The sequence below is a fragment of the Amblyomma maculatum genome, chromosome 1, assembly GCF_055883805.1.
Source record: "Amblyomma maculatum isolate TAMU_Amacu chromosome 1, ASM5588380v1, whole genome shotgun sequence".
Classification (NCBI taxonomy): Eukaryota; Metazoa; Arthropoda; class Arachnida; order Ixodida; family Ixodidae; genus Amblyomma; species Amblyomma maculatum.
This window is the reverse complement of record NC_139344.1, coordinates 377286270-377307756: the sequence shown is the minus strand read 5'-3', so window position 1 is coordinate 377307756 and position 21487 is coordinate 377286270. Positions and strand designations below refer to the sequence as shown.

Sequence of the window (21487 nt, the reverse complement as noted above, 5' to 3'; positions counted from 1 at the left end):
ACCACCACCACCACCATCATCATCATCATCATAATCATCCTGACTGCCTCCACTACTGGGAAAAGGCCTCTCTCATATTCCTCCAGTTCAACGTACGCTGTGGTGGGTGCATATAGTTCATACCTCCCACTTCGACTTCTCTCATAACCTGAGTGCCCTTGGGATATTATATCCCCACTTCGGACCTCTAAAGTACGATGGAAAGCCTTTATAGTACGGTGGATCGTAGCCCTCTACTACATCACCTCTATCTCCTTCTCTTCTTTCACTCCCACCTTCCTTCCCACCTTCCCTTCCTTTATGGCGTGGTACGTGTGTCCGCGGAGAATTGTAACAAAATGCCGCTGATGCCTGCTGTACCAACGACTCTTAGACATCTGGGTGTGCTTCTGTATGCCGTGGGACATGCGGTGTTCGAGGAAGCGCCAAATAAAAGGCTCCGCACGGACGTCTGGATCGGACGCCCGGCGCGGGTCAGCTTCGTCTATGCGGGAATCGTCTGGTGACGTCATGAACAGTCGTGACGGTACATGGCGCGCCCCTTGTCGAACACAACCAGCATTGCATTGAACGCATCAAAGTTCACCGGCGTTCTATAATTCGTTTACAGGAAATTAAAGGCGCAGTTTTTTGTCACTCTCGGAATCCCGCTATCCTCACGGTACGCAAGGGGAATTATGATGAACTTTTCACTATCCGGGGCGTGGCGCAGTTGGTAAAGCGCTCGGTCGGAGATTCAAGGGATCTAGGTTTGATTACCGGTGGAGACAAGGTTTAATTATTTATTAATAACTTTCTGCATCGAAAGTGTGACACCCTCTGCCGACAGCCAGTGCCGACAGCTCCTGCTGACAACGATGAGGCATTAAATGCTTTCGCCTTAAAAGAATGTGTGAATGTCGCCTATACTGATTCATTCAAAAAGGACCAGAACTGCACGTGAAATACTTTTATTTGCAGAAAAATCAGTATAGTTGAAGAAATAACGAAGGCAATCTATTTTGTCATAATTGCTTTCCTAGGTTGACGTCTTAAATTAACAGCGGAAGTAAAAGACAAAGAAGGCGATAATTGCCTGCAACTTAGTATTGCCCGTAGAAGAGTGTTATGTAGAACATTTAATTTCACAAAGGCGAACATTCTTGTCTGAACGAGCGTGAATAATTACACCTAAGCTTGGGGTGACAAGTAGGTATGCTCCTGCCGATAGTTTTCAGGCCACAGGGTTCGGTTCTCAGCAGTGGGCTGGACTATTCAATGCGCTTGCTAAGATGTAAGCTTTTGAAGAGAAAAACCCTTGAATTCGCCTGAACGGTTAATATGCATCTAACGTGGGATGTGTTACAATTGCGTTCAGCACAAGACGGGGAATGTTTTGAGGAGACCGTATAGTTTTCATATTTGCAAAGCCAGCGGTTGTTCAGCGAGTGACCACATCAGTCACGCACGCACCCATCGTGGCCTGAATACCATTTCTTGTGGCTTGGGCCGAGCTGAGATGCCGGTAACTTCATCAAAGATATAGTCCGGACTGTCAGCAGGCATCTCGACGGTAAAGTTCTGTAGTATGGTCGTGAAAAAGATGAACACCTCGATGTTGGCGATCACTTCGCCCGGACATGCGCGCTTGCCTGCGAAGGTCACCAAAAACCGTGGTTACATAAAGAGAGAGACAGAGAGAGAATGCCGAAAAAAAAAGCAACACAGAACAATGAAGCTGCACGTTCTAAATGGGTAATGTGCACCTATATTCTGCTGACTAGCTTCGGCATGTACTGTCATGGACAAAAATTTACGGGATGCACGATAGAGGAAATATTTATTGCAACGTTACGACTCTACTGTGTGAGCTGATATTTCTTCGGGCAAAAAGAAAATGTGCCCAGTTCGTGACGGAAATTTAACTTAATAACCTTCGTGGGCGCGCAAACCTGCTTTAAGTGAATTAATGTCGCGAAACTTTTTATGCTCAGACCGAACTGCACGTTCGGTCTGATCACGTTATTAAAGAAGTAGGGCAAGAAATTAACCCGATGGAGCCTATAAAAAGACGCGACACACTTGCCGCGCCTGCTCGTTGAATTCAAGGAGGTTGTAAAGAATATCATTGGATTCATTGTATCATAGCACACGCTCAACGAAGAGAGCAGGAAGAGCTCTCATAAGGACACTACATGGCACCTCCTAGTCTCCCGCATTTTAGATGGTTTTTTATGAATGTAGCAGCAATCATTATACTGCAGCAAGCGCCCCCCCCCCCCTTCCTTCCCCCCCTGCTTTTCTCTTGCCCACGTCAGTTGAGCGCCGGCTGTTTCGTTTGTAAATATATTTAGCTTTAGATGGTTATTTTCCCTTGTTGCCTCTCACCGTAGGAGAAGGGAATAAGCCTCTCCGGCTTCCGTGGACGTGTGCCGTCTTCCTGGAGAAAGCGTTCGGGGCGGAACACTTCCGGGTCTTCCCAGTAGGACGCATCATGGAAGATGGACCAGTGGGAGCTGATCACGATGGTGCCCCGAGGGAGGATGTAGTTGGCCACCCTCACGTCCTCTGCGGCACTGCGTCCAAGAAGTTAAATGTCGAGAACAGATACTTGCTCATCAGATTCGTATACTTTCGACTGTCAGGGCAATTTTGAATAGGTCATTAGAGTCTTTAAACAATTTCACTGTGTATTCCGCAAGTGTGATTTTCTTATTGGTTTTCGTTTTTCAACATCGCGCATATATGCACTTTCGGTTTTAGCTTTATGCCGCTACACGCAGTCGCTGTAGAGTGGATGTGAATGGCGTTGTACAGCAGGTGAGGTCGTCGATGTAAATCAACAATTTAGTAGTGATGATATCATAACAAGAATTGGTCATTAACTATCAACTAATTATTTGATCAATAATTAGTAATTATTTACAAATATTCTATCTACACTGGGAATCGAACCTTCATCCCTTGGATCCCTAGTCGAGCGCTTTAACCAACTGCGCGACGCCCGGGATCATGAAATGCACATTATAATGCTTGGTTACCGTGAAGACGATAGTAGCGATGACAATGATGACAATACCGATGATAATGACGATGAATTTAGTTGATAATGATATGAGAGCAAACGCTTAGGCTTTAGTATTTCTGCAGCTTACGTCCACAGTGCTCTCGGAATTTTTTTTTATGAACCGGTAGGGGGGTCAGGGAGATGTCTCTTGGCACTCACGCCACGGAGTGACGTGATTTGTTGGATGTCGCGGAGCGCTCATATCCGGGACCCAATCTTCCAATCTCGAGAGAAAGGGTCAATATTTGTTGAATCAATCCGCCAAGTGTAAGTTTTGGAAATTCTAAAAACGAACAGGGTGATTAATAATGGTCCGCAACAGATATTTAATTGGAACCGCGTGTCTATCTGTAAAAAAAAAAAAAAAAAATACTCTAAGGTATTAAACTAGGCTTTCTTTCTTTCTTTCTTTCTTTCTTTCTTTCTTTCTTTCTTTCTTTCTTTCTTTCTTTCTTTCTTTCTTTCTTTCTTTCTTTCTTTCTTTCTTTCTTTCTTTCTTTCTTTCTTTCTTTCTTTCTTTCTTTCTTTCTTTCTTTCTTTCTTTCTTTCTTTCTTTTTTAATAATGGTCGGCAACAAATATTTAATTGGAACTGCATGTCTATTTGTAAAAAAAAAAAATACTCTAAGGTATAAAACTAGCCGACATTAGACTTCCTTTTTTGCTTTCCTTGAGAGGATTTACTCCTCTTGACCAGCTGCGGTGGCTTTGTGGATTTAGCTGCTAATCCGGAAGTTATGGGTTTGATTCGTACCGGTCTGGCTGTTTTTAGATTGAGTCGAAAACAAGAACATCGCTGTATTGTGCCATCCAGTGCAGGGTAAAGAACCCCAGGTGGTCTAAATTAATTCGGAGCCCTCTACTGCGGCATCCCTCATATGCCATATGCCATGTGTGGTTTGGGAACGCTGAACTCCAATTCCACACAATTCTTTTTTCTTCTTACACTTTAGGAGCATCTTTCACCACATTCCTAATTTTTTTTCGACTGTCTTCTTTATCCTTTAAACTTTTACATATTCCCCGGCTACTAGTCGCAGATGCACAGATTGCGGAGAGGAAGAAGAGCCTCACCAGCGCATCACATTTAGCGGGAGAACCGGCCTGTAGCGCATCGTCTCCCAGATGAAGGCTTGCGTGTACGGCAGGCGATTTCGGTCGCTCCACGACACGTGCGTTTTGCGGCCATATTCGAGCACTGCGTCGATCTCGGCTTGGACTCGACGCTGCAGGTGGGGCTTGGCAGCGGACATAAGTAGGAGCCATTCAATGGTAGAACGCACTGTTTCGCTCCCAGCGCCAAAGAAGATCGCCACGTTGCCCCTGAGATGGTTACCTGCGAAGCAGCGCGCGAAGTATCCTCGTCTTCGTTATGGACATTGTTTCATCTTGCTTGCTACTGATCGTGAAATAAATATTTGTAGAAGAGGACATTTTACAGTTTATATCTGGTTTGTCGATGACGCCATCACTGCATGGAGCATGACCATGATGACTTGCGCAAAGCCATGAAGTCACTAAGTCACGTGACAGTCATATTGCCAGGATGACTTTCAGAGAAGCTGTGTACCTTTTGTCATAGCTTTTTGCAACTTATCCTGGTCATGTGACTTTGTCAAGTGCCTTGATGACGCCATCACTTTCGTATGTCATCCTGGTCATGTGACTTGATGGCGTCTTCGCCCTTTTTGCTTACGTTATACAACCACTATTTTCACAACTCACCTATGTCCTAAACTTCGTCATGAAGCTAATGACGTCATCACGTTTTGCAAGTCATCGTTCTCATGGGGTTGTCATTGTTTTCAATTACCAGTTAGGACACACTACTACTTCACTATGTTTTAAAAAGTATCCTCATCATATGAATTTTTCGTGACACTAATAACGTCCTAATTTTTTGGAAGTCATAGTTGTCATGAGACCATGTGTCATAATGAATTGGCGACATGATTTATTACTAGTTATTACACAGCGCCCCACTATTGCTAGAATTCATCGTTGTCATACGGCTTTGTCATGACACGACTTCGTGCAGGTCACCTAGTCGATGCGACCGTGGCTATACATTTATTTCAGGAAAACTGGAGATCTGCGGAGTTATACTCTGCACGTGTCGGAGCCATCTTGTCATTTTCGGCGCGCGGCCGACGCTGCACACGCAAGGCGCGACGACGTCATAATTTTTTAAAAGTCATTTTTGTCATGAGACTATGTCATATGAATTGCTGGCGTCACCAGTTACAAGTTACGACGCACTACACACCTCATTAACTTCATGAATTGATGAATGGAATATAGGAGCATCCCCTTTGAAACGGGGTGGTAGAAGATGATATCATGCTGATTCCTCCCCCCCCCCCCTCCTCCCCATATCTTGAATATTGTTTTAGCTCGGTTAACTATACCATCAATCCATTTATTGCATTCTATATGCGTTCTTGCGTATGCCGACGACGTGACCTAGTGGTCCTGTCTTCCAGATGCGTCCGTACAACAGTCGGCGCTCCAACGCGTGCTGGATGTTTTAACATCTCAACTCCCCACTTTGGGTTTGTTCATATCGTGTAATAAATCATGTTTCATTCGCATCAGAAACAAATCTGCCTTTCGGAAACAGCCCTTTAACTTTCACGGTAGATAATTCTCAAATTCGTCAAGTAGAAAGTGTTCGTGGGCAAGGTCGTCTTCTTTATACATCTCGGGCTGGAAGACCTTAGCTAAACGCTACCCGTTAATTGGCTCACGCTACACTTTGTCTGATTCGTCGCTTAGCTATGCGCTCAGGCGGAGCGCGTTCTGATACTGCTCATCAACTCGTGCGCTCCATCTTTCAGCCGCGAATAGTGTACCAGGCGCAATTTCACGATTCACCCGTCGTCAACAGGACTCTCTTGAATCTATCAATCGCGAGACTATAAGCGCCATAACCTATCTCCCTCGTCTTACACCGATCATACCCGTTCTGCAAGAGTATGCTCAACTTAATACATTAGCTGAACTTATCGACCAACGTGAGACGAGCACAGCATGGAAGATGTTGCTTCAGCTCCATCGCTTAGACACTCTTCCTCATTGGTCGTACTGTCAACTCACAGACAATCGCTCCACTGCTTCGTCGCTGACGTCAGCCGCACATATGCCTCCAGGGTGCATAATATACACCGATGCATCACTCACAGCTCTGCAGGGAGTTACCGCTGCGTAGAGTCCCTCCCATCCTCATCTTAACTCTCGCGCAACGTATGGAGCCTATACATGCACCCCCCTTGTATTAGAACTTCAGGCAATACACAACGCAATTAGTTCCCTCCCACTCGAACCCACGTGTGATACTGTTCATATTTACATAGGCTCCCTAGCCGCCCTTAAGAAGCATAAGGCTGTTCGGCACACATTAAAAATTACACAATTCATTCACCAGCTCTGTAAAAAAATATCCCTGTCCTGTGCGTATGCACTGAATTCGCGGTTATGTTCACGATCTACATAATATTCATGTAGATAAAATGACACACCTTGACATATCAGACATCCCGCCGCCTTCCCCTCTACCCCCAGATCCGCTCATGTCCAATCTTTGTGAGAAAGAATCTTTGCGTCAGCGAACACGCGCTCTAATTTCTCCGTGTTCGTGCCCTCTCCCTCGTAATCTCACTCGGGAGGAGGGGGTATCTGTGCGCCGCATTGGGGCAGGAGTCGCTCTGACCCTTCCTGTGCTTCATCTGTGGCAGACGAACGCTTTCAAGTGACCGAAAAGTGTCCTCATTGCAGTTCTTCAGCGCAACTGTGCGATGTGAACCATCTATTATGGACCTGCTCAGCTACGGCATCCGGGAGACAGTGCTACCTACGGAAATTAGGCCTGCGGTAGGACCTTGACTGTGGACGCTAAATAATTAGTTTCTCGGCAACATATGTGATTATTTAAATGAGACCTGTTTACACTCCTTCTAGCTTCCTCCTACTCCCCGCTCCCGTTTCACTATGCCTGATGGCAAACTTCTCGAAAAATAACTATTGAATTTTTATTTCTAAATTACTAACATTAAGTCACTTTTCTGCTTTTAAGCCACCAGCTTTCCAATCGCGTTTTGCTTGCTTTCACCGCAGATTCGTTCACCGGACTACTGTTATCTCTAAACCTCAGGGCCCCAGGAAGAGTGACTGGGCCTGCATCGACATTCGGACGGATACCATCACATTCGAGTATAAAATGTTCAATTGTTTCTATGGATTTACCAATACTGCACATGTGTCATCTTCTTGGTTAAACTTCTTTTTGCAACTCGTGTTCTAGGCACCCGATCTAGCTTTAAAAAGTAGGGCTCTGGCTCTTGAGTTATCAAATAAAGCTTCCTTCCTGATCTGCCTTTTCCACTTTTGGTATAGTTCTACACTCGTTTTCTTTTCCATATAATTTATCCGATTTTTTTCCTTCTGGTGTTTTTCACCTGTTATTTAACGCTGTTTATCTCTCTGTCCTTGTGACCAGCATACTTATTGGTTAGTTTCCTAGCTCTTTTTCTTCATTGTGAGTGAACGCTTTTTAGTGATAGGTATTTAAATACTTTAACTGCCACCTGTTACTGTGCAATTTCCTCAGACGTTCCTGTTATAATATTTTACTCTGAGCTTCCCGTGCTCGTTTGTGGTTTTGCCGTGGGCACTCAGTGCTAAGAGTCCGACAGCTCTCTGATTTATTTCTAATGTCGACTGTACCTCTGCCTTTAGACACTAAACCACATTTCCGCAAGTAAGCCCTGGCACCATAATTCCTTTCCTAATACCCCTCAAAACCTCATACCGGTTATAACCCCACAATGCCCTATATGCTTCATTATCCCGGCATCTCTTCGCCCTTTTGCCGTAAGAGGTTGCACACGCTTTTCATTGTATGCCAATCCTTCGTTTACGCATACCCCGAGATATTTATATTCTGCCACTGTGGGTATTTCATGGCCTTGTATTTTAAGACCCTGACCAGTTGAGCCGTTGAAAATCATTAGACCCGATTAACAGCACTAAAACAGAAGCCTAGTGCGGTTCCTTCGTCTCCGCAATGCTTAACTAGAGTTTGCAAGTCTTCCTGGCTATCTGCTAACAGCACACTATTGTTTGCGTGTACATTAAGTCGGGGAGGCGCTGCTCTAAGGCTTTTCCGCCTAATGTATGTGATAGGTTAAAACCTAGATTATTTTCTTGTAGCATATTTATCATACAAAGGATGAACAGCAGCGGTGATAGAGGAGAACTTTGTCTTAATCCTTTGCATACCTTGACAGCGTCCGTACTTCTTACCCCTTCCCAAATAATTTCTACTTTGTTATCCCGGTATATTTCCTGTAGGAAATCTGTTATTTCAGACCGATGCCTTCTTCTTTTAGTATGCGTTTATGTCCAGAAAGGCTAAATACAAAGGTCTGTTTTCCGCTCTAGCTATTTCGATGCATTGGGTAAGCACGAAAAGGATATCATCTAAGCCCCATACCATTTCTAAACCCGTTCTGAAGTTCTCCGAGTATCTTCTTACTTTCTACCCATGATTGCATTCTTAATTTTACCGCCTGCATGGCCAACCTTTATATAACAGATGTCATCGTTATCGGTCTGTAGGATTTTATCTGCATCCCATCTCCTATCCCTTTACAAATCAAATTTCTTTTACTCTGCCGCCCGTTGTCCGGAATTCCGGAATTTGCGTATTAGTTATGACTGTTTCCAAAGCTTTTTACTAATGTTTCCTTCCTTCTTGGACCAAGCTCAATAATCAGCTTGATCGGAATTTCATCTATTCCTGTAGATGTGTTTTTAGGAATATTTGTTTCCGCCTTTTTCCAGCTTAGGTTAACCAGTTCTAAGCTGCTTTGTATCCGGCTTGTATTGCTCCCTGATTTGCGAGGATTACCCTATCGTCGCTGTTAAATGACTCGGCTATAACTGATGTATATTCACAGCGTTGCCTCCCTTTAAACAATTTCCCTCATCATCTTGAATCCCTTCCTGCTTTTTTTTTATCCTTTTTACCAGGCCAGCTTGAATGTTTCCAGAGTTTTCTTGGTCCGCCTTTAGTGGCATTGTAGCTATCCAGCGATCAATGGACTGCTTTATTTTGCTTTGCTGTACCACAGTCACTCCCCCCCCCCCCCCCTGCCGACTTCTTCCTGGATACAATACGAGGACAGCGTCAGGCTCTGCGGACACTTTCCAGCCCCAGATTTTGCGTCTCGTGAGTTATATAAGGATGTGGCTATGCAGTGCGAAATCACGGACATGATCGCTAAGCGCACAGGAGCCTTTTCATAATGCAGCCTACAACGCCTGCACGGCTGCCACTTCTGTTCTTATGCAAGAAGTCACACGTTAGAATCTCTGAAAAATTCTGCAGATCAACTTACTGCTGCTTAGGTATGGCAGTGTGAACACGATCCCTAATGCCACATGATCGTCCAAGACAACTATTATTCGAATTCCAATTCCTGTATATGTGATTGCAGATGCTGTGGCCGCACTCATGTAGGGGGCACTCCTTTAGTAGAACCTCTAAAAACCCCACGTTTCATCAAAACATCATACATGTCGACCCAGCGTTGCTGCTGTAGGCGAAACGCAGTCGCGCGTGGGAGAAGCGCCAAGGCTTGTCATTCGAGTCCTCCCAACTCCGCCCCTTGCTCATCGGATACCCGACTAAGAGGTGAAGCTGAGCCAGAAAAAAAGTGCACACAAGGGTTGCGCCATCTTTAACACTGATGATGGTGATGGTGTCATACTCCGTAGTGTTTTTGGTGCACCCTCACAAAACTAATCATCACTGTGGCCTGAATAACTTTTGCTCTCTCAGTAAAACATCGACAAGCTTTGGACTGGAGCTTTAAAAATTGTGGTAGATAACATCATTTTACTGAATATTTGTGCATTTCTAAAGTTTAAAGGTAAATTTTGTGATTAGTTAGAAACTGTTCGGAGCATAAGGAGTTCATGTAGGATGTTTGTGAACTACGTTCCGAGCATATCAAGCATACGTGCTCTTGAAGTTTTGGTTTGAAAATTCAGCTTTTGAGCATCGCTTCAGGCAGTTTCAGCTTGCACTTACAATGTCAGATCACTTACAATAAGAAGAGAAAGCCGCTTGTGCTCCCATGCATCGTGATGGAAACTTCGTGCGTTCTATGCTAGGCAAAAGCTCCAAAAGGATCCGGCGTATGACCTCACGCGTGTGTGAGTAAGCGGGAGCTATGCATGGAGTATTGACGGCAAGGCATGCGAACGAAAACCTCCATGAGGCAAATGACACCAAGCGAACTGAACATATTGTAACCGGGAAACGCGTGACCGAAGGGGGACATCGCAACTCGGGCCCAGACATCTACCGAGCCTTCATCATCATCATCATCATCATCATCATCATCATCATCATCATCATCATCATCATCATCATCATCATCATCATCATCATCGTCATCATCATCGTCATCATCATCACCACCACCACCACCACCACCACCACCATCATCATCATCATCATCATCATCATCATCAGCCTGATTATACCCACAGCAGGGCGAAGGCCTCTCCCATATTTCTCCGCTTAACCCGGTTCTGTGCTAGCTGCATCCACTTGACCCCTGCGAACTTCTTAATTTCATCCGCCCACCTACCTTTCTGCCGCTCCCTGCTACGCTTTCCTTCCCTTGGAATCCAGTTTGTTACCCTCAGCGACCATCGGTTATCCTCTCTTTGCACTACATGTCCTGCCCATGTCAATTTCTTCCTCTTAATTTCTACTAGAATATCGGTAACTTGAGTTATTTCTCTGACCCACTCTGCACGCTTTCTATCTCTTAATGTTACCCCTACCATTTTTCGTTCCATAGCCCTCTGGTTTGTCCTCAACTTAAGTAGAACTCTCTTGGTTAGCCTCCACATTCCAGCCCCATAGGTAAGTACAGGCAAGATGCAACTGTTGTATACTTTCCTCTTGAGCGATACCGGTAAGCTGCTAGTCATAATCTGCGAGTGCTTGCCAAATGCGCTCCATCCCAATCTTATTCTTCTTGTTATTTCCTTTTCATGGTCCGGATCTGCGGTTACTACCTATCCTAAGTAGACATATTCGCCTACTACTTCCAGTATTTCGCTACCTAATGTAAACTGCTGTTCCTTCCCGAGGCTGTTGAACATTACCTTAGTCTTCTGCATATTGATTTTCAAGCCTGCCTTTCTACTTTTCCTGTCTAGGTCATCAATCATTATTTGCAGTTCATCCCCCGAGTTGCTTAGCAAGGCAATGTCATCAGTAAATCGCAGATTACTGAGGTATTCTCCATCTACCCTTATCCCTAACTGCTCCCATTCCAAGTATCTGAATACTTCCTCTAAACAAGCTGTGAATAGTACTGGGGAAATTGTGTCTCCTTGCCTAACACCTTTTTTTATGGGACTTTTGTTACTTTCTTTATGCAGAACTATGGTTGCTGTGCAGCCACTATATATATCTTCCAGCACTTTCACGTGCGGCTCGTCTACCCCCTGATTTCGTAATGCCTGCATCATCGCCGAGGTTTCAACTGAGTCAAATGCTTTTTCGCAATGAACGAATGCTATGTATAAGGGCTGGTTATATTCCGAGAATTTTTCTATCACCTGATTGAGGTATGGATATGATCGATAGTAGAGTACCGTTTCCGAAACCCTGTTTGATTCTTTGCTTGATTGCAGTCTAAGGTTGTCCTCATTCTATTAGCGATTACCTTAGTAAATACCTTATACCGAGCCTTATATCACCTATATTCAAGACGTTTTGGCCTTGTGCCGAAAGGTTGATAAATACATGATAAGGTCGGGCACATCCTTATCATGTAGGTGGGGAAATCTGATAAGGTGGGGCACATTCTCAAAGGCATAGCCGACGATACCTTCAATCTTCTACTCTGTCGGGGACTGTTCTACGGTTGACTTCGTTCTGCAGGTTTGTCGACGTTTCGAACAGGCCAAACACCGACGCATTGCACATCGCTTCGACCAGATCCCCAGCACCACCCCTAGCTCCACGTGCGAGGATCTGCTGAGTCTAAGGCAGCCTTCCAACACTGAAAACGTGACTCGCATCGTTCGTCGTGAACTGGAAGCGCTCGCTCATGCTGCATCCAACCCGCCCTTCTCGGACAGCGTCCTAGCGTCTATACCTCTCATTCAAGCTGTCGTCCGTCAAGAGGTTGCCAACTTGGGCGTCCCCTATAGCTGCACCGTGGAACACCAGAGTTCGATCCCCGTCCGTCCCATGGTCGCTTCCGCTACGCCCCGCAACACCTACACCCCACGCTACCGATACCGCAATCCTGATGAGTGGCGCACCCCCGACGATCTGCCGATTCACGTGTTCGCGTATTGGCCACATCTATCGCCACTGCCGCAGCCGCTGGTCTTCACCACCTCGACGTTTCACTTACGTTGACCGCTACTCCGACTATGGCGACCGCCGTTTCTCGCTTCTGCCCCGCACCGAGACCACTCCACCTCATCCTGTGTCCAGTCGCTCCACTTCCCCGCCAGACCACCGATACCGTTCACCTCTTCCTCGCCGCAGTTCCTCACCGTCCTCTGCCGGCCGCTTCATGGGAAACTTGCAAATGCAGCTCCCAGAGGTGACGCTGCATTGGTACCCCGACCTGGAAATCCTCTACTGCCCATATATTCGCCCTGTAAGCTAATCTCCCTGTTCGTGGATGATGTTCCTCTATCTACCCTCATTGACACTGGCGCCCAAGTCTTGATCATCATCATCATCATCAGCCTGATTATACCCACTGCAGGGCGAAGGCCTCTCCCATATCTCTCCACTTAACCCGGTTCTGTGCTAGCTGCATCCACTTGACCCCTGCGAACTTCTTATCATGATCTCATCTTGATCATGAGCTCATCTTTTTGCTGCCGGCTCAAGAAAGTACAGACCTCCGCCGCTTCGCCCACCGTTCGTGTTACCGATGGCAGTACTGCTGCCGTCACTGGTCTGTGCACGGTCTGAGTCACCCTTGCCGGTCATCACAACCCTGTTTTGTTCACAGTCCTCAACCAGTGCCCTCACAATGTGATTCTCGGTCATGACATTTTAATGGCCCACTCTGCCCTTATCGACTGCTTCAGCGGTCTTCTTCGTTTGGACCTATATGTCTGCTCAGAACGTCCTCAATCTACACCCCGCCTTCGCTCCACCGAGTTCGCTCGCCTGCCCCCTGACTCTGCTGCTTACCTACCTCTGTCACCTTTCCCACCTGTGCCATGAGGGTGACTGTTGCTTGCCCTAAAACTGAGTTCTTTCTCGACCGCAAAATCGTTCTTCCTCATCTCATCGTACGCGTTACCCAGAATAGCACCTACCTTCCTATCTCGAACTTCAGTCTGTCGCCCCAAGTTCTCCCCAAAGGAATATCCCTTGCTACCTTGTCCGCTCTCACACAGACTGCACCATTTGTGCACTCACTCCTGGCCCACCTTCAAGTGTCCTTCAAACACCCGTATTCCCCCCCACAATTACTGACCCTATTTTCGCGATGATTGCCTTTGACTTCAGCCCCGAACACGCTCAGGACCTGCAAAACCTTTTGTTCTCCTTCACCGACATATTTTATTTTGCCGCCGGTTCTCTAGGCCAAATATCAGTTGTGACTCACCGCATTGACACCGGCGATGCAAGAAGACGCGTGTGTGCGTGTTTGACGTTGACTAATTCCACAGCAGTGGCTCTTAGGCTTATTCTGGCCGGGCGTCGTTGCATACAGTGAACCTGAAAGGATGCTCGCGCGTGCGTTTACAGTTCACTTTATTTGCCTTGTGTTGTTTCATAAATGGCAGATCAAAATGATTTGAGCAGAGCACCATATTTTAGTCTAACTAAGACGGTAAAATCCTGTAGCGCTGAACCACTTCATAAGCTGTTCCCTGTTGCAGGGTGTACGAGGTAACTTTAGCCAAGGGTTAAATATAAAATATTTGAGATGGGCCAGAGAAACAACCTGCATACAGCTGCCGGGCATCTGGCGCACCAAAGGTAATATCTATTTTGCAATTAACTAATTAGTAATTAAGATAATTTTCTAATGTACTAAGTTTAGCCTCTAGACCATAAATGTGATTTGCAAAGTTGGAGAGCTCTTTCTGAAGCCTGCACTCCGCTTATTGCCTATAAAGAAAGCCTCACACGTATCGTTTTTTCAAGATCCAAAGAAAGCCCATGAAATACAAAAATATCACGTGACTAAAGCATTAGTAGGCCGCAATTGTGGTTCTCTCAGTCATGGTTTGAGTGAACGAAATTTACTGCGGCCGTGACTCGACAACCCCGTCCCAACGGTAAGCTGATATATTGGCTATGGTTGCAGCCAACACGATGAGCTCGCTGCGATTTGCACCGCCATGGCCTGAAGTGGACGAAGAAACCATCGCAGACATATCGGCCGGTCGGGGAGCCATTCATTCATTCATTCATTCATTCATTCATTCATTCATTCATTCATTCATTCATTCATTCATTCATTCATTCATTCATTCATTCAATAGCCTTTATTCATGAGGATGACCTGAGGCCTAGAGGGGAACGGAGTGGGTTAGGTGCGGTTGAGGGCGCCAGACTCCGACATGAAATCCAGCAGGGCACTAAGCTTGCGCTTGGCGTTGGTATGGGGGCTGTCCAGTCTTCGTAAGTCTGAATGTGGTGAGCAGATGTGTAGCGTGCACGGAGGCCAGCCGTGCCAGGACAGGTCCAGATCAAGTGCTGCAGGTCGACGGAGTCAGCAGGGCAGTTGGGGCAGCTGATCTTGGTTCGGCGCCATTTACTCAATATGTCCTGTGTGTACGCTGCACCGGCTCGCGCCTTGTGAGTTAGAACTTGGGCGAGACGAGAGAGGCCGGAAGGGATCGGAGGAGTAATATCGGGGACAAGGTCCTGCAACAAACCGCTCCGCTCATGTTTAAGCCGTCTGAAGACAGAGTCTGGTATGATGAAGGAGACGGGAGAACATAAGGGTGGTCCGAGTTGGACGGGCCCACATCAAGGCTATGCCGGCGGTCTTTCTCTAGCTGCGCGCCAGCGGCTTGGTGGGCCGTTCTGTTCCCAGTTCCATGTCCAGGTATTCAATGAATTCGTACCGATAATTGTGAGGCCTCTCGCAGGTAGCGGCAACGCTGTTTGATGCGGTGTTGTACTGAGGTCTTGTAAGAACGGGCTTGCAGGGTTTTTATAGCCTCTTGACTGTCGGTGTAGACGTGGATGAAACGATCTGTTCATTTGGTGCAGTGCCGAAGAGAAGGCCGCCGCTGATCTCGTTCAGTGAAGCCCAGGTTGAGAGCATCACAATCGTGCCGCACGAACGCGCCACTCACTTGGTATTTTTATATGTTGCGTGCTTTCTTTAAAGCTTGGAAAAATGATACACAAGAGGCTGTCTTTATCGAAAATAAATGCAATTGGAGTTTTAGAACGTGCTCTTCAACTTTTCATTCATTGTCTAAATGTAATGGTTAGTAAGCTTGAAAAATTATCCTAATTAATAGTTACTTATGGCAAAATGAAAAAAAAAAAATCCGTGCGCCAGATGGCTGGCAGCTGTATACACGTGGTTTCTGTTGCCTACCTCAAATGTTTCATTCTTTAACCCTTCGCTAAAGTTAGCTTGGGCACCCTGTATGTCGGTACTTGAATGGATTGATGACGGCCATGGCGCTAGAGCCAGCTTCAACAGTAAGCAGGCAAACGGCAAGGTTAGACAGTGGGGATGCGTGAAGCCGTCAGTGGGTGTGAAGATGACAGGCCCGTATGAAATAGAGTCGGATAAGTCAGACAGAAGGACGGCAGAACATGGCGGGATTGAAACATCGTCAGCCACAGTGAGTTTGGTACCCGTAGTAGGGGTATCGGTCGTCTTGACATCACAAAGGGCAAACTTGAGCACGAGCACAGTTAATAACGGCCTGATGTTGGGAAGAAAGTTCCAGCCTAAGAAGACGTTGCGAGAGCACAATAAAAGTACGATATAGAGAGAGGAATAATGTAGAGAGCGCCCTGAATGCGAACTCTCGCTGTACAGGCGGCCACAGGGTAGATGAGCTGGAATATGAGACACGAAGTCTAAAATTATCTGGAAACCATCAAACAGTTTGATGATGCGGTGGCGTTCATATGTTCACCATTTCCTGCCGCGGTGGTGCAGTGGTTACGATGCTCAGCTGCTGTGCTCGAGGATGCGGGATCGAATACCGACCTCCGCAGTCACTGCTTTTCGATGGAAAACAGAAAGGCGCACATGTACTGTGCGATGTCCTCCCTCCCTCCACTACGGCTTCTCTCATAGCTTGAGTAGCTTTGGGATGTTAGGCACCATAAACTAAACTAACTATTCTCCAATGCGTGGACGGAGCGGGCAGCTTTTTCTTCTAGAGTCACTATATTCACTTTATGACTTCCGAGGCTTCGCACGCCCTTGCACGCATGGTTCGAAGGGGCGCATCTGCCCTTTCCACAAGCCTCCGCTCTCCCCTTCGCCGACTGTACCGTGAAAGTGGTACGCCGTCGACACGTCTTTCGATCAATGGGGCTGGCAAAGTTTCCGCTTTAAAGTACCGTGTTATGCCGAATGGCATCGTTTCATGTGCACGCGTTATTTAACGCTCGATCTTTCGTGAGAGAACCTGTCAGACATCTAGTGGCGAGAAAGAGGATTGTGGACTCACGCGGAAAGACTGTCTGCGCACGCCAACGGGTGTGATCACTCACGTGTAAACGTCTGGCTTCCTTCCTTTTGCTGTTTCATCTCACTGAGGAAGCTGTCGATGTAGTCCCGCACCACACCATCCTGGTACGTGTCCTGATGCATGCTGATTTTGGAACTGAAATACAAATCAGAGTGAAAGGCGAAGATTGAGTTTCTGAGAGGAATGCTTTCATGTCGGCAAATAAACATGAAGGGATTTAAGGCCAATAATTACGTTGTAGAAATATAATATCTGGTTTTTGTGTCACGGATTCCCGTTCTATGAATGGCAGTATAATTAGACACCTCTAAACCACATCGAGTTTTTTTATGCTGCTACTTTAGTACCTGAAATCAGATGTCCCGTTTTCACCGTTTTCTTGCGAATCACTGTATATGCTTCCGCACATGCTTTTTTCTTTTCTACATAATATTTATGCACTTATTCTCCGAAGACCTGCCATGTGGTATAAGACGAGCAATTCGGTAAGTTAAAGCAGGTTGTGAAAGTTGTTTTTCAGAAACCTCAGCAGGCTCCAGTTCAGCGTTCTCCGTTGGCCGCTATCTCAATTTTCTGTATTTCCCGCATTTTGACATTTTATATTTATGTTTACTTTTCATTGTTGCAGAATATATATATATATATATATATATATATATATATATATATATATATATATATATATATATATATATATATATATATATATGATTTCTCGCAATTATTCATTATCGATCTTTATGTACTTTCTGTACTAGTTTTGGTTTGTAATCAGCGATTTTTCTTCCAGAAGTTGCGCAAAAGATACGTCGGGGATGTCTGTTAAGGTGGATCTGTCGGAAAAGCGGATATTATAGGACAAGTGGGCACTTCTATATTGGCATAATGCTAATTTATGAGGCTGAAAATAGGTTGTTTTCCCTCTCACGAACACGGGAAGTCGCCTCAAGTTTGACGAAAGCATTTAGTTTAGGAACGCCGCAATTTTGTCGCACCTTGAGGCGGGATATATAGCGCATACCCGCCCCAAACACAGCCTGTCTACGGCTGGAAGTCACTCACTCGGCAAAATCCTCTCTGCGGGCAAGAGCGTCCCTCAGTTTATAGCAGGGGCCCACGCGGAGAAAGACGAGCAGCTTTCGTAGCCACAGGCAGAAGTTGAAGACTGACACCTGAGCCGTGAGCGCGGGGATGACCTCGATCAGCTTGTCCAGGTAGATGCGGTCTGGTTCATCATACTCGAAGCGTCGACCAAACACCAGCGCCGAAATAATATTGGACATACTGGGCGTCAGCAAGGCCGCGGGCACCACGGGTTTTCCACTGAGGGACTCTAGCTCACGTGTCAAGTGCGCTGCTTCCTCCTGCAAGGCAATTTGTGAAGTTACAAACTTCAGAGAATAGTTTGATTTTATTATCATTTATTTATTAATTATTTGATTACGCGTGCCATTGCAGATGTGATAAATCATGTTCATACCCGCGAGCTTTAGTAGTCAGGTATCTGCCTTGTGCTTGAAAGTATAGATTACGTGATCATGCCAACCCAACTTCTCGGCAAGTGGCCGATAAGTTAATGTCAACGAGCAGTATGGTGATAAATCTGCATAAAAAAAAAAAAAATACTGCGCAACTGGCGAGCCCGTAACGGAAGGAGACCGGTGTGGTGATAGGTTGAATGACTATCCATCTTTTGACGGCTAACTTGTGACACAGTGAATCAGAAAATTTTACATTAAGCAAACTACTGCTCGAATATCCAAAATTTTTCTTTGTTACTGTTTAGTTGTTCTAATGTTTGAGTGTGGGGGACACGATGACAGTGGCTATTTGGTGCATTCCACACTATCAGTATGGGTTAAAACCATGATTAGCTCTGACGGTCGTATCCTGCTTGTAAGACGACAGTCGTCTGTTTTCTCTATGCAGGCTGGATAGTGCTTTTCTAAGAATAATACCCTATTAGGTCGTTATCATCAGATGTTTGTCACCGTGATACAAGTTGACGCTTTTTCATATAGTTTGCACTTGTCGTTTCAATGCGTTATCCGGCTATATAAAAAGAAGAAAAAAATCCGACTGCAATCAAATTTTGATCAGAAACGTAACAAGGCTTACGCATATATGCTCCTCCATGGCAGATGAGGCCACGCCCAGGTTCTTGAAAGTCTTAAGCGATAACCGTCGCTGCTCTTTCCATAGTGGCCCATTCTGTACAATGAGGCCTGCAAGAAAAACAAAAGCAGTTGACGTAAAATACTCCCCTTTCTTTCGAATAACGCCTGATTGAAAGGGTTTATTTGGTTTGGTTTGTGAGGTTTGACGTCCCAAAGCGACTCAGGCAATGAGAGACGCTGATTGAAAGGGTAATATGTAAAAAAAAATAATGATCTGGATCAAGAGGGGACCAGAACAACGGAATGCTAGGGCGGTAGACTTGGGGACGCGCAGTATGCTATTAGTAGGGATCAAATGGGTGGTGGTGATAGAAACATTTATTGCCAATATTACAGAGGGTGGGGGCGTTGCCCCCTACATGGCATTTGAGAGCCCCTTCCATGTACGGAGGGCTCTCTTACAAAACAAAAGAAAGCCCTTGGAGGGCTATCCGAGCGAGAGCGCATGTAATGGATCTTGCGCTGGGCCTTATAGGAGGTACTGATGAGCAGCTTCCCCCAGTAATCTAGGGTCACCTCTGGTGAAGGAGGATGAGGGAATGAGGGGCAGGTGAGTAATATGTGTAGAGAGTCGCCAGGTTTGCCACGGAGCTCGAGAATGTGCTCGAGATCAAGACGCGCAACGGATCTCGCCGTGTTTTACAAGGAGGCACTCTGCGCCACGCCAGCCACCAAATTTTATCTGTTGTAGGTTGTCTTTGCACCCGCCACTGCATCGGTGGTGGAAGACGGCTGTTGTTGGGGCGCGCGTCTTTCTGTCCCTCTTCTTTTTCCTTTCTTGTCTATTTTCTCTTCTGTCCGCACGAGGCAACAGAGGTGGCTCGGCTACATGCAGAGCCAGTAGCAGGCCCGTGCATTTTCTTTTCCTTCTTCCTACAACAACAACAACAACAACAACAACAACAACAACAACAACAACAACAACAACAACAACAACAACAACAACAACAACAACAACAACAACAACAACAACAACAACAACAACAACAACAACAACAACAACAACAACAACAACAAACCTCTACCGTTTCGGTGGTGGACGACGCCTGTTGCGACGCGCGTCTTTCTCTCCCTCTTCCTTTCCTTTCTTTTCTATTTACTTTTCTGTCCGCACGAGGCAGAGGAGGTGGCTCAGCTCCAGAGCCAGTAGCAGGCCCGTGCATTTTCTTTTCCTTCTCCCTTCAGTCGCAACAATAACATCTAGGCGTTCCAGGAACCAGTATTACGAAACAAAAGAGACCCAAGAAGGAGCACTAAGTGGGCAGCCAATATTATTAAAATAAAAGAGGAAATGAGCATAGTTTTGTGACGTCGGTATTTCAGTTGGGCGGATCTTGAGAATACAAGAATACAAAATTCGTCAGCATTATCTGGTTCTTCGTGTTATAAATCATCCTATAATTAGAGCCGCGCTCCAATATATATTATTCTTACTTTTACCCTAACCAATAGGCACCTGCCGCTTTTTTTCACTATATTTTGGAAGTACATTATCAGACACTTAGTTATAACTGTACATGTTGTCAGGCAAGCTGCACTACAATACCGTTGTTGTCATTAACGTAAGAACAAAAGCCTATATACTCCTCTTGAGTCTATTTATGAGAACCAAAAAGGCATCTGCTTTTGCTGGATGCATATCGCTGACGCGTGCTGTAGAACACCCTTTGATTTTAACGAACGTAGCGCCTGCGCTTACCTTCTGATTCTTCGTGGATAGTGAAGGGCGTTTCTTCTGGTCTATGGAGCATCGCGTCCCGAGAGAAAGCTTGCTTCACGGAGTCGAAATCGCATAGGAAAACCAAGTACCGGCTGCCCACGCTAAACCTGCGTGCAGGCAAGTAGAGTACGGATAAGGCCCGATTAGGTAAACTCTTTCTGAGAAACGCACAAACGCAAAGGTTGCCACCGGGGACAAATGAAAATTGGTATGGCTGTATTTAATTCCTGCACCGATGCTCATCGCCATATGGCGGGGCAGTGGAACGTGATGGGAGTGAAGTATTTATTTGGGGTTAGGTATAGCCGTTTATGAAGGACGGAGGCCTCAGTCAAGGCCCCGGATTGTTGACGCGATGTGTAGCGCCCCCTATGCCCGTGAATAGGAGTTCCATGGTCACTCATTGGGTACGCTTTCAATGACCGGCCATGGGGGCGAACTTAGATATGAGTCCATGGGTGGTTCACATATGGATGCAGTTAATTATGCGTATCCGCTGCACACAATGACTACTATACGTGATTACCGCTAGATGGAGCCCATATTCTAGATGCGCCTCGATGCGGGCGCCCCCTTGAAACGGCGGTGGAGGCAAGCGCGCATCGAAGCACCTTCAGACGCCTATGCAGCTCTCTCCACCACCTCACTTTTAAAGGTATAATAGAGCATGGCCGTACGCCGGTATCTCTATCCGTCCGTACACATGCCGCACTCGTGTGCGGAACTTGAGTTTAGTCTTACAATGTCAGCCTTAGCAATCAGCACTTCCATCCTATCACTGGCTTCCTAGCAAAACAGA

The 21487-nt window shown here is 46.0% G+C and overlaps 1 protein-coding gene across 1 annotated transcript in view; it reads right to left on the bottom strand.

Annotated features, from left to right (window-relative positions):
• Nucleotides 1–934: 934 nt before the first annotated feature.
• The window catches only part of LOC146208313 (cytochrome P450 2J6-like), a 38158-nt gene continuing 17605 nt past the window's right edge, over nt 935–21487 (bottom strand). The window contains exons 3-9 of the mRNA XM_084587244.1: nt 20668–20795; nt 18910–19016; nt 17854–18155; nt 16814–16926; nt 4120–4381; nt 2368–2555; nt 935–1631 (exon numbers count right to left, since the gene is read on the bottom strand). Of these exons, the coding sequence (XP_084443370.1) occupies nt 1441–1631; nt 2368–2555; nt 4120–4381; nt 16814–16926; nt 17854–18155; nt 18910–19016; nt 20668–20795 (1291 nt within the window). The 3' untranslated portion in view covers nt 935–1440. The remainder of the gene's footprint in view (nt 1632–2367; nt 2556–4119; nt 4382–16813; nt 16927–17853; nt 18156–18909; nt 19017–20667; nt 20796–21487) is intronic.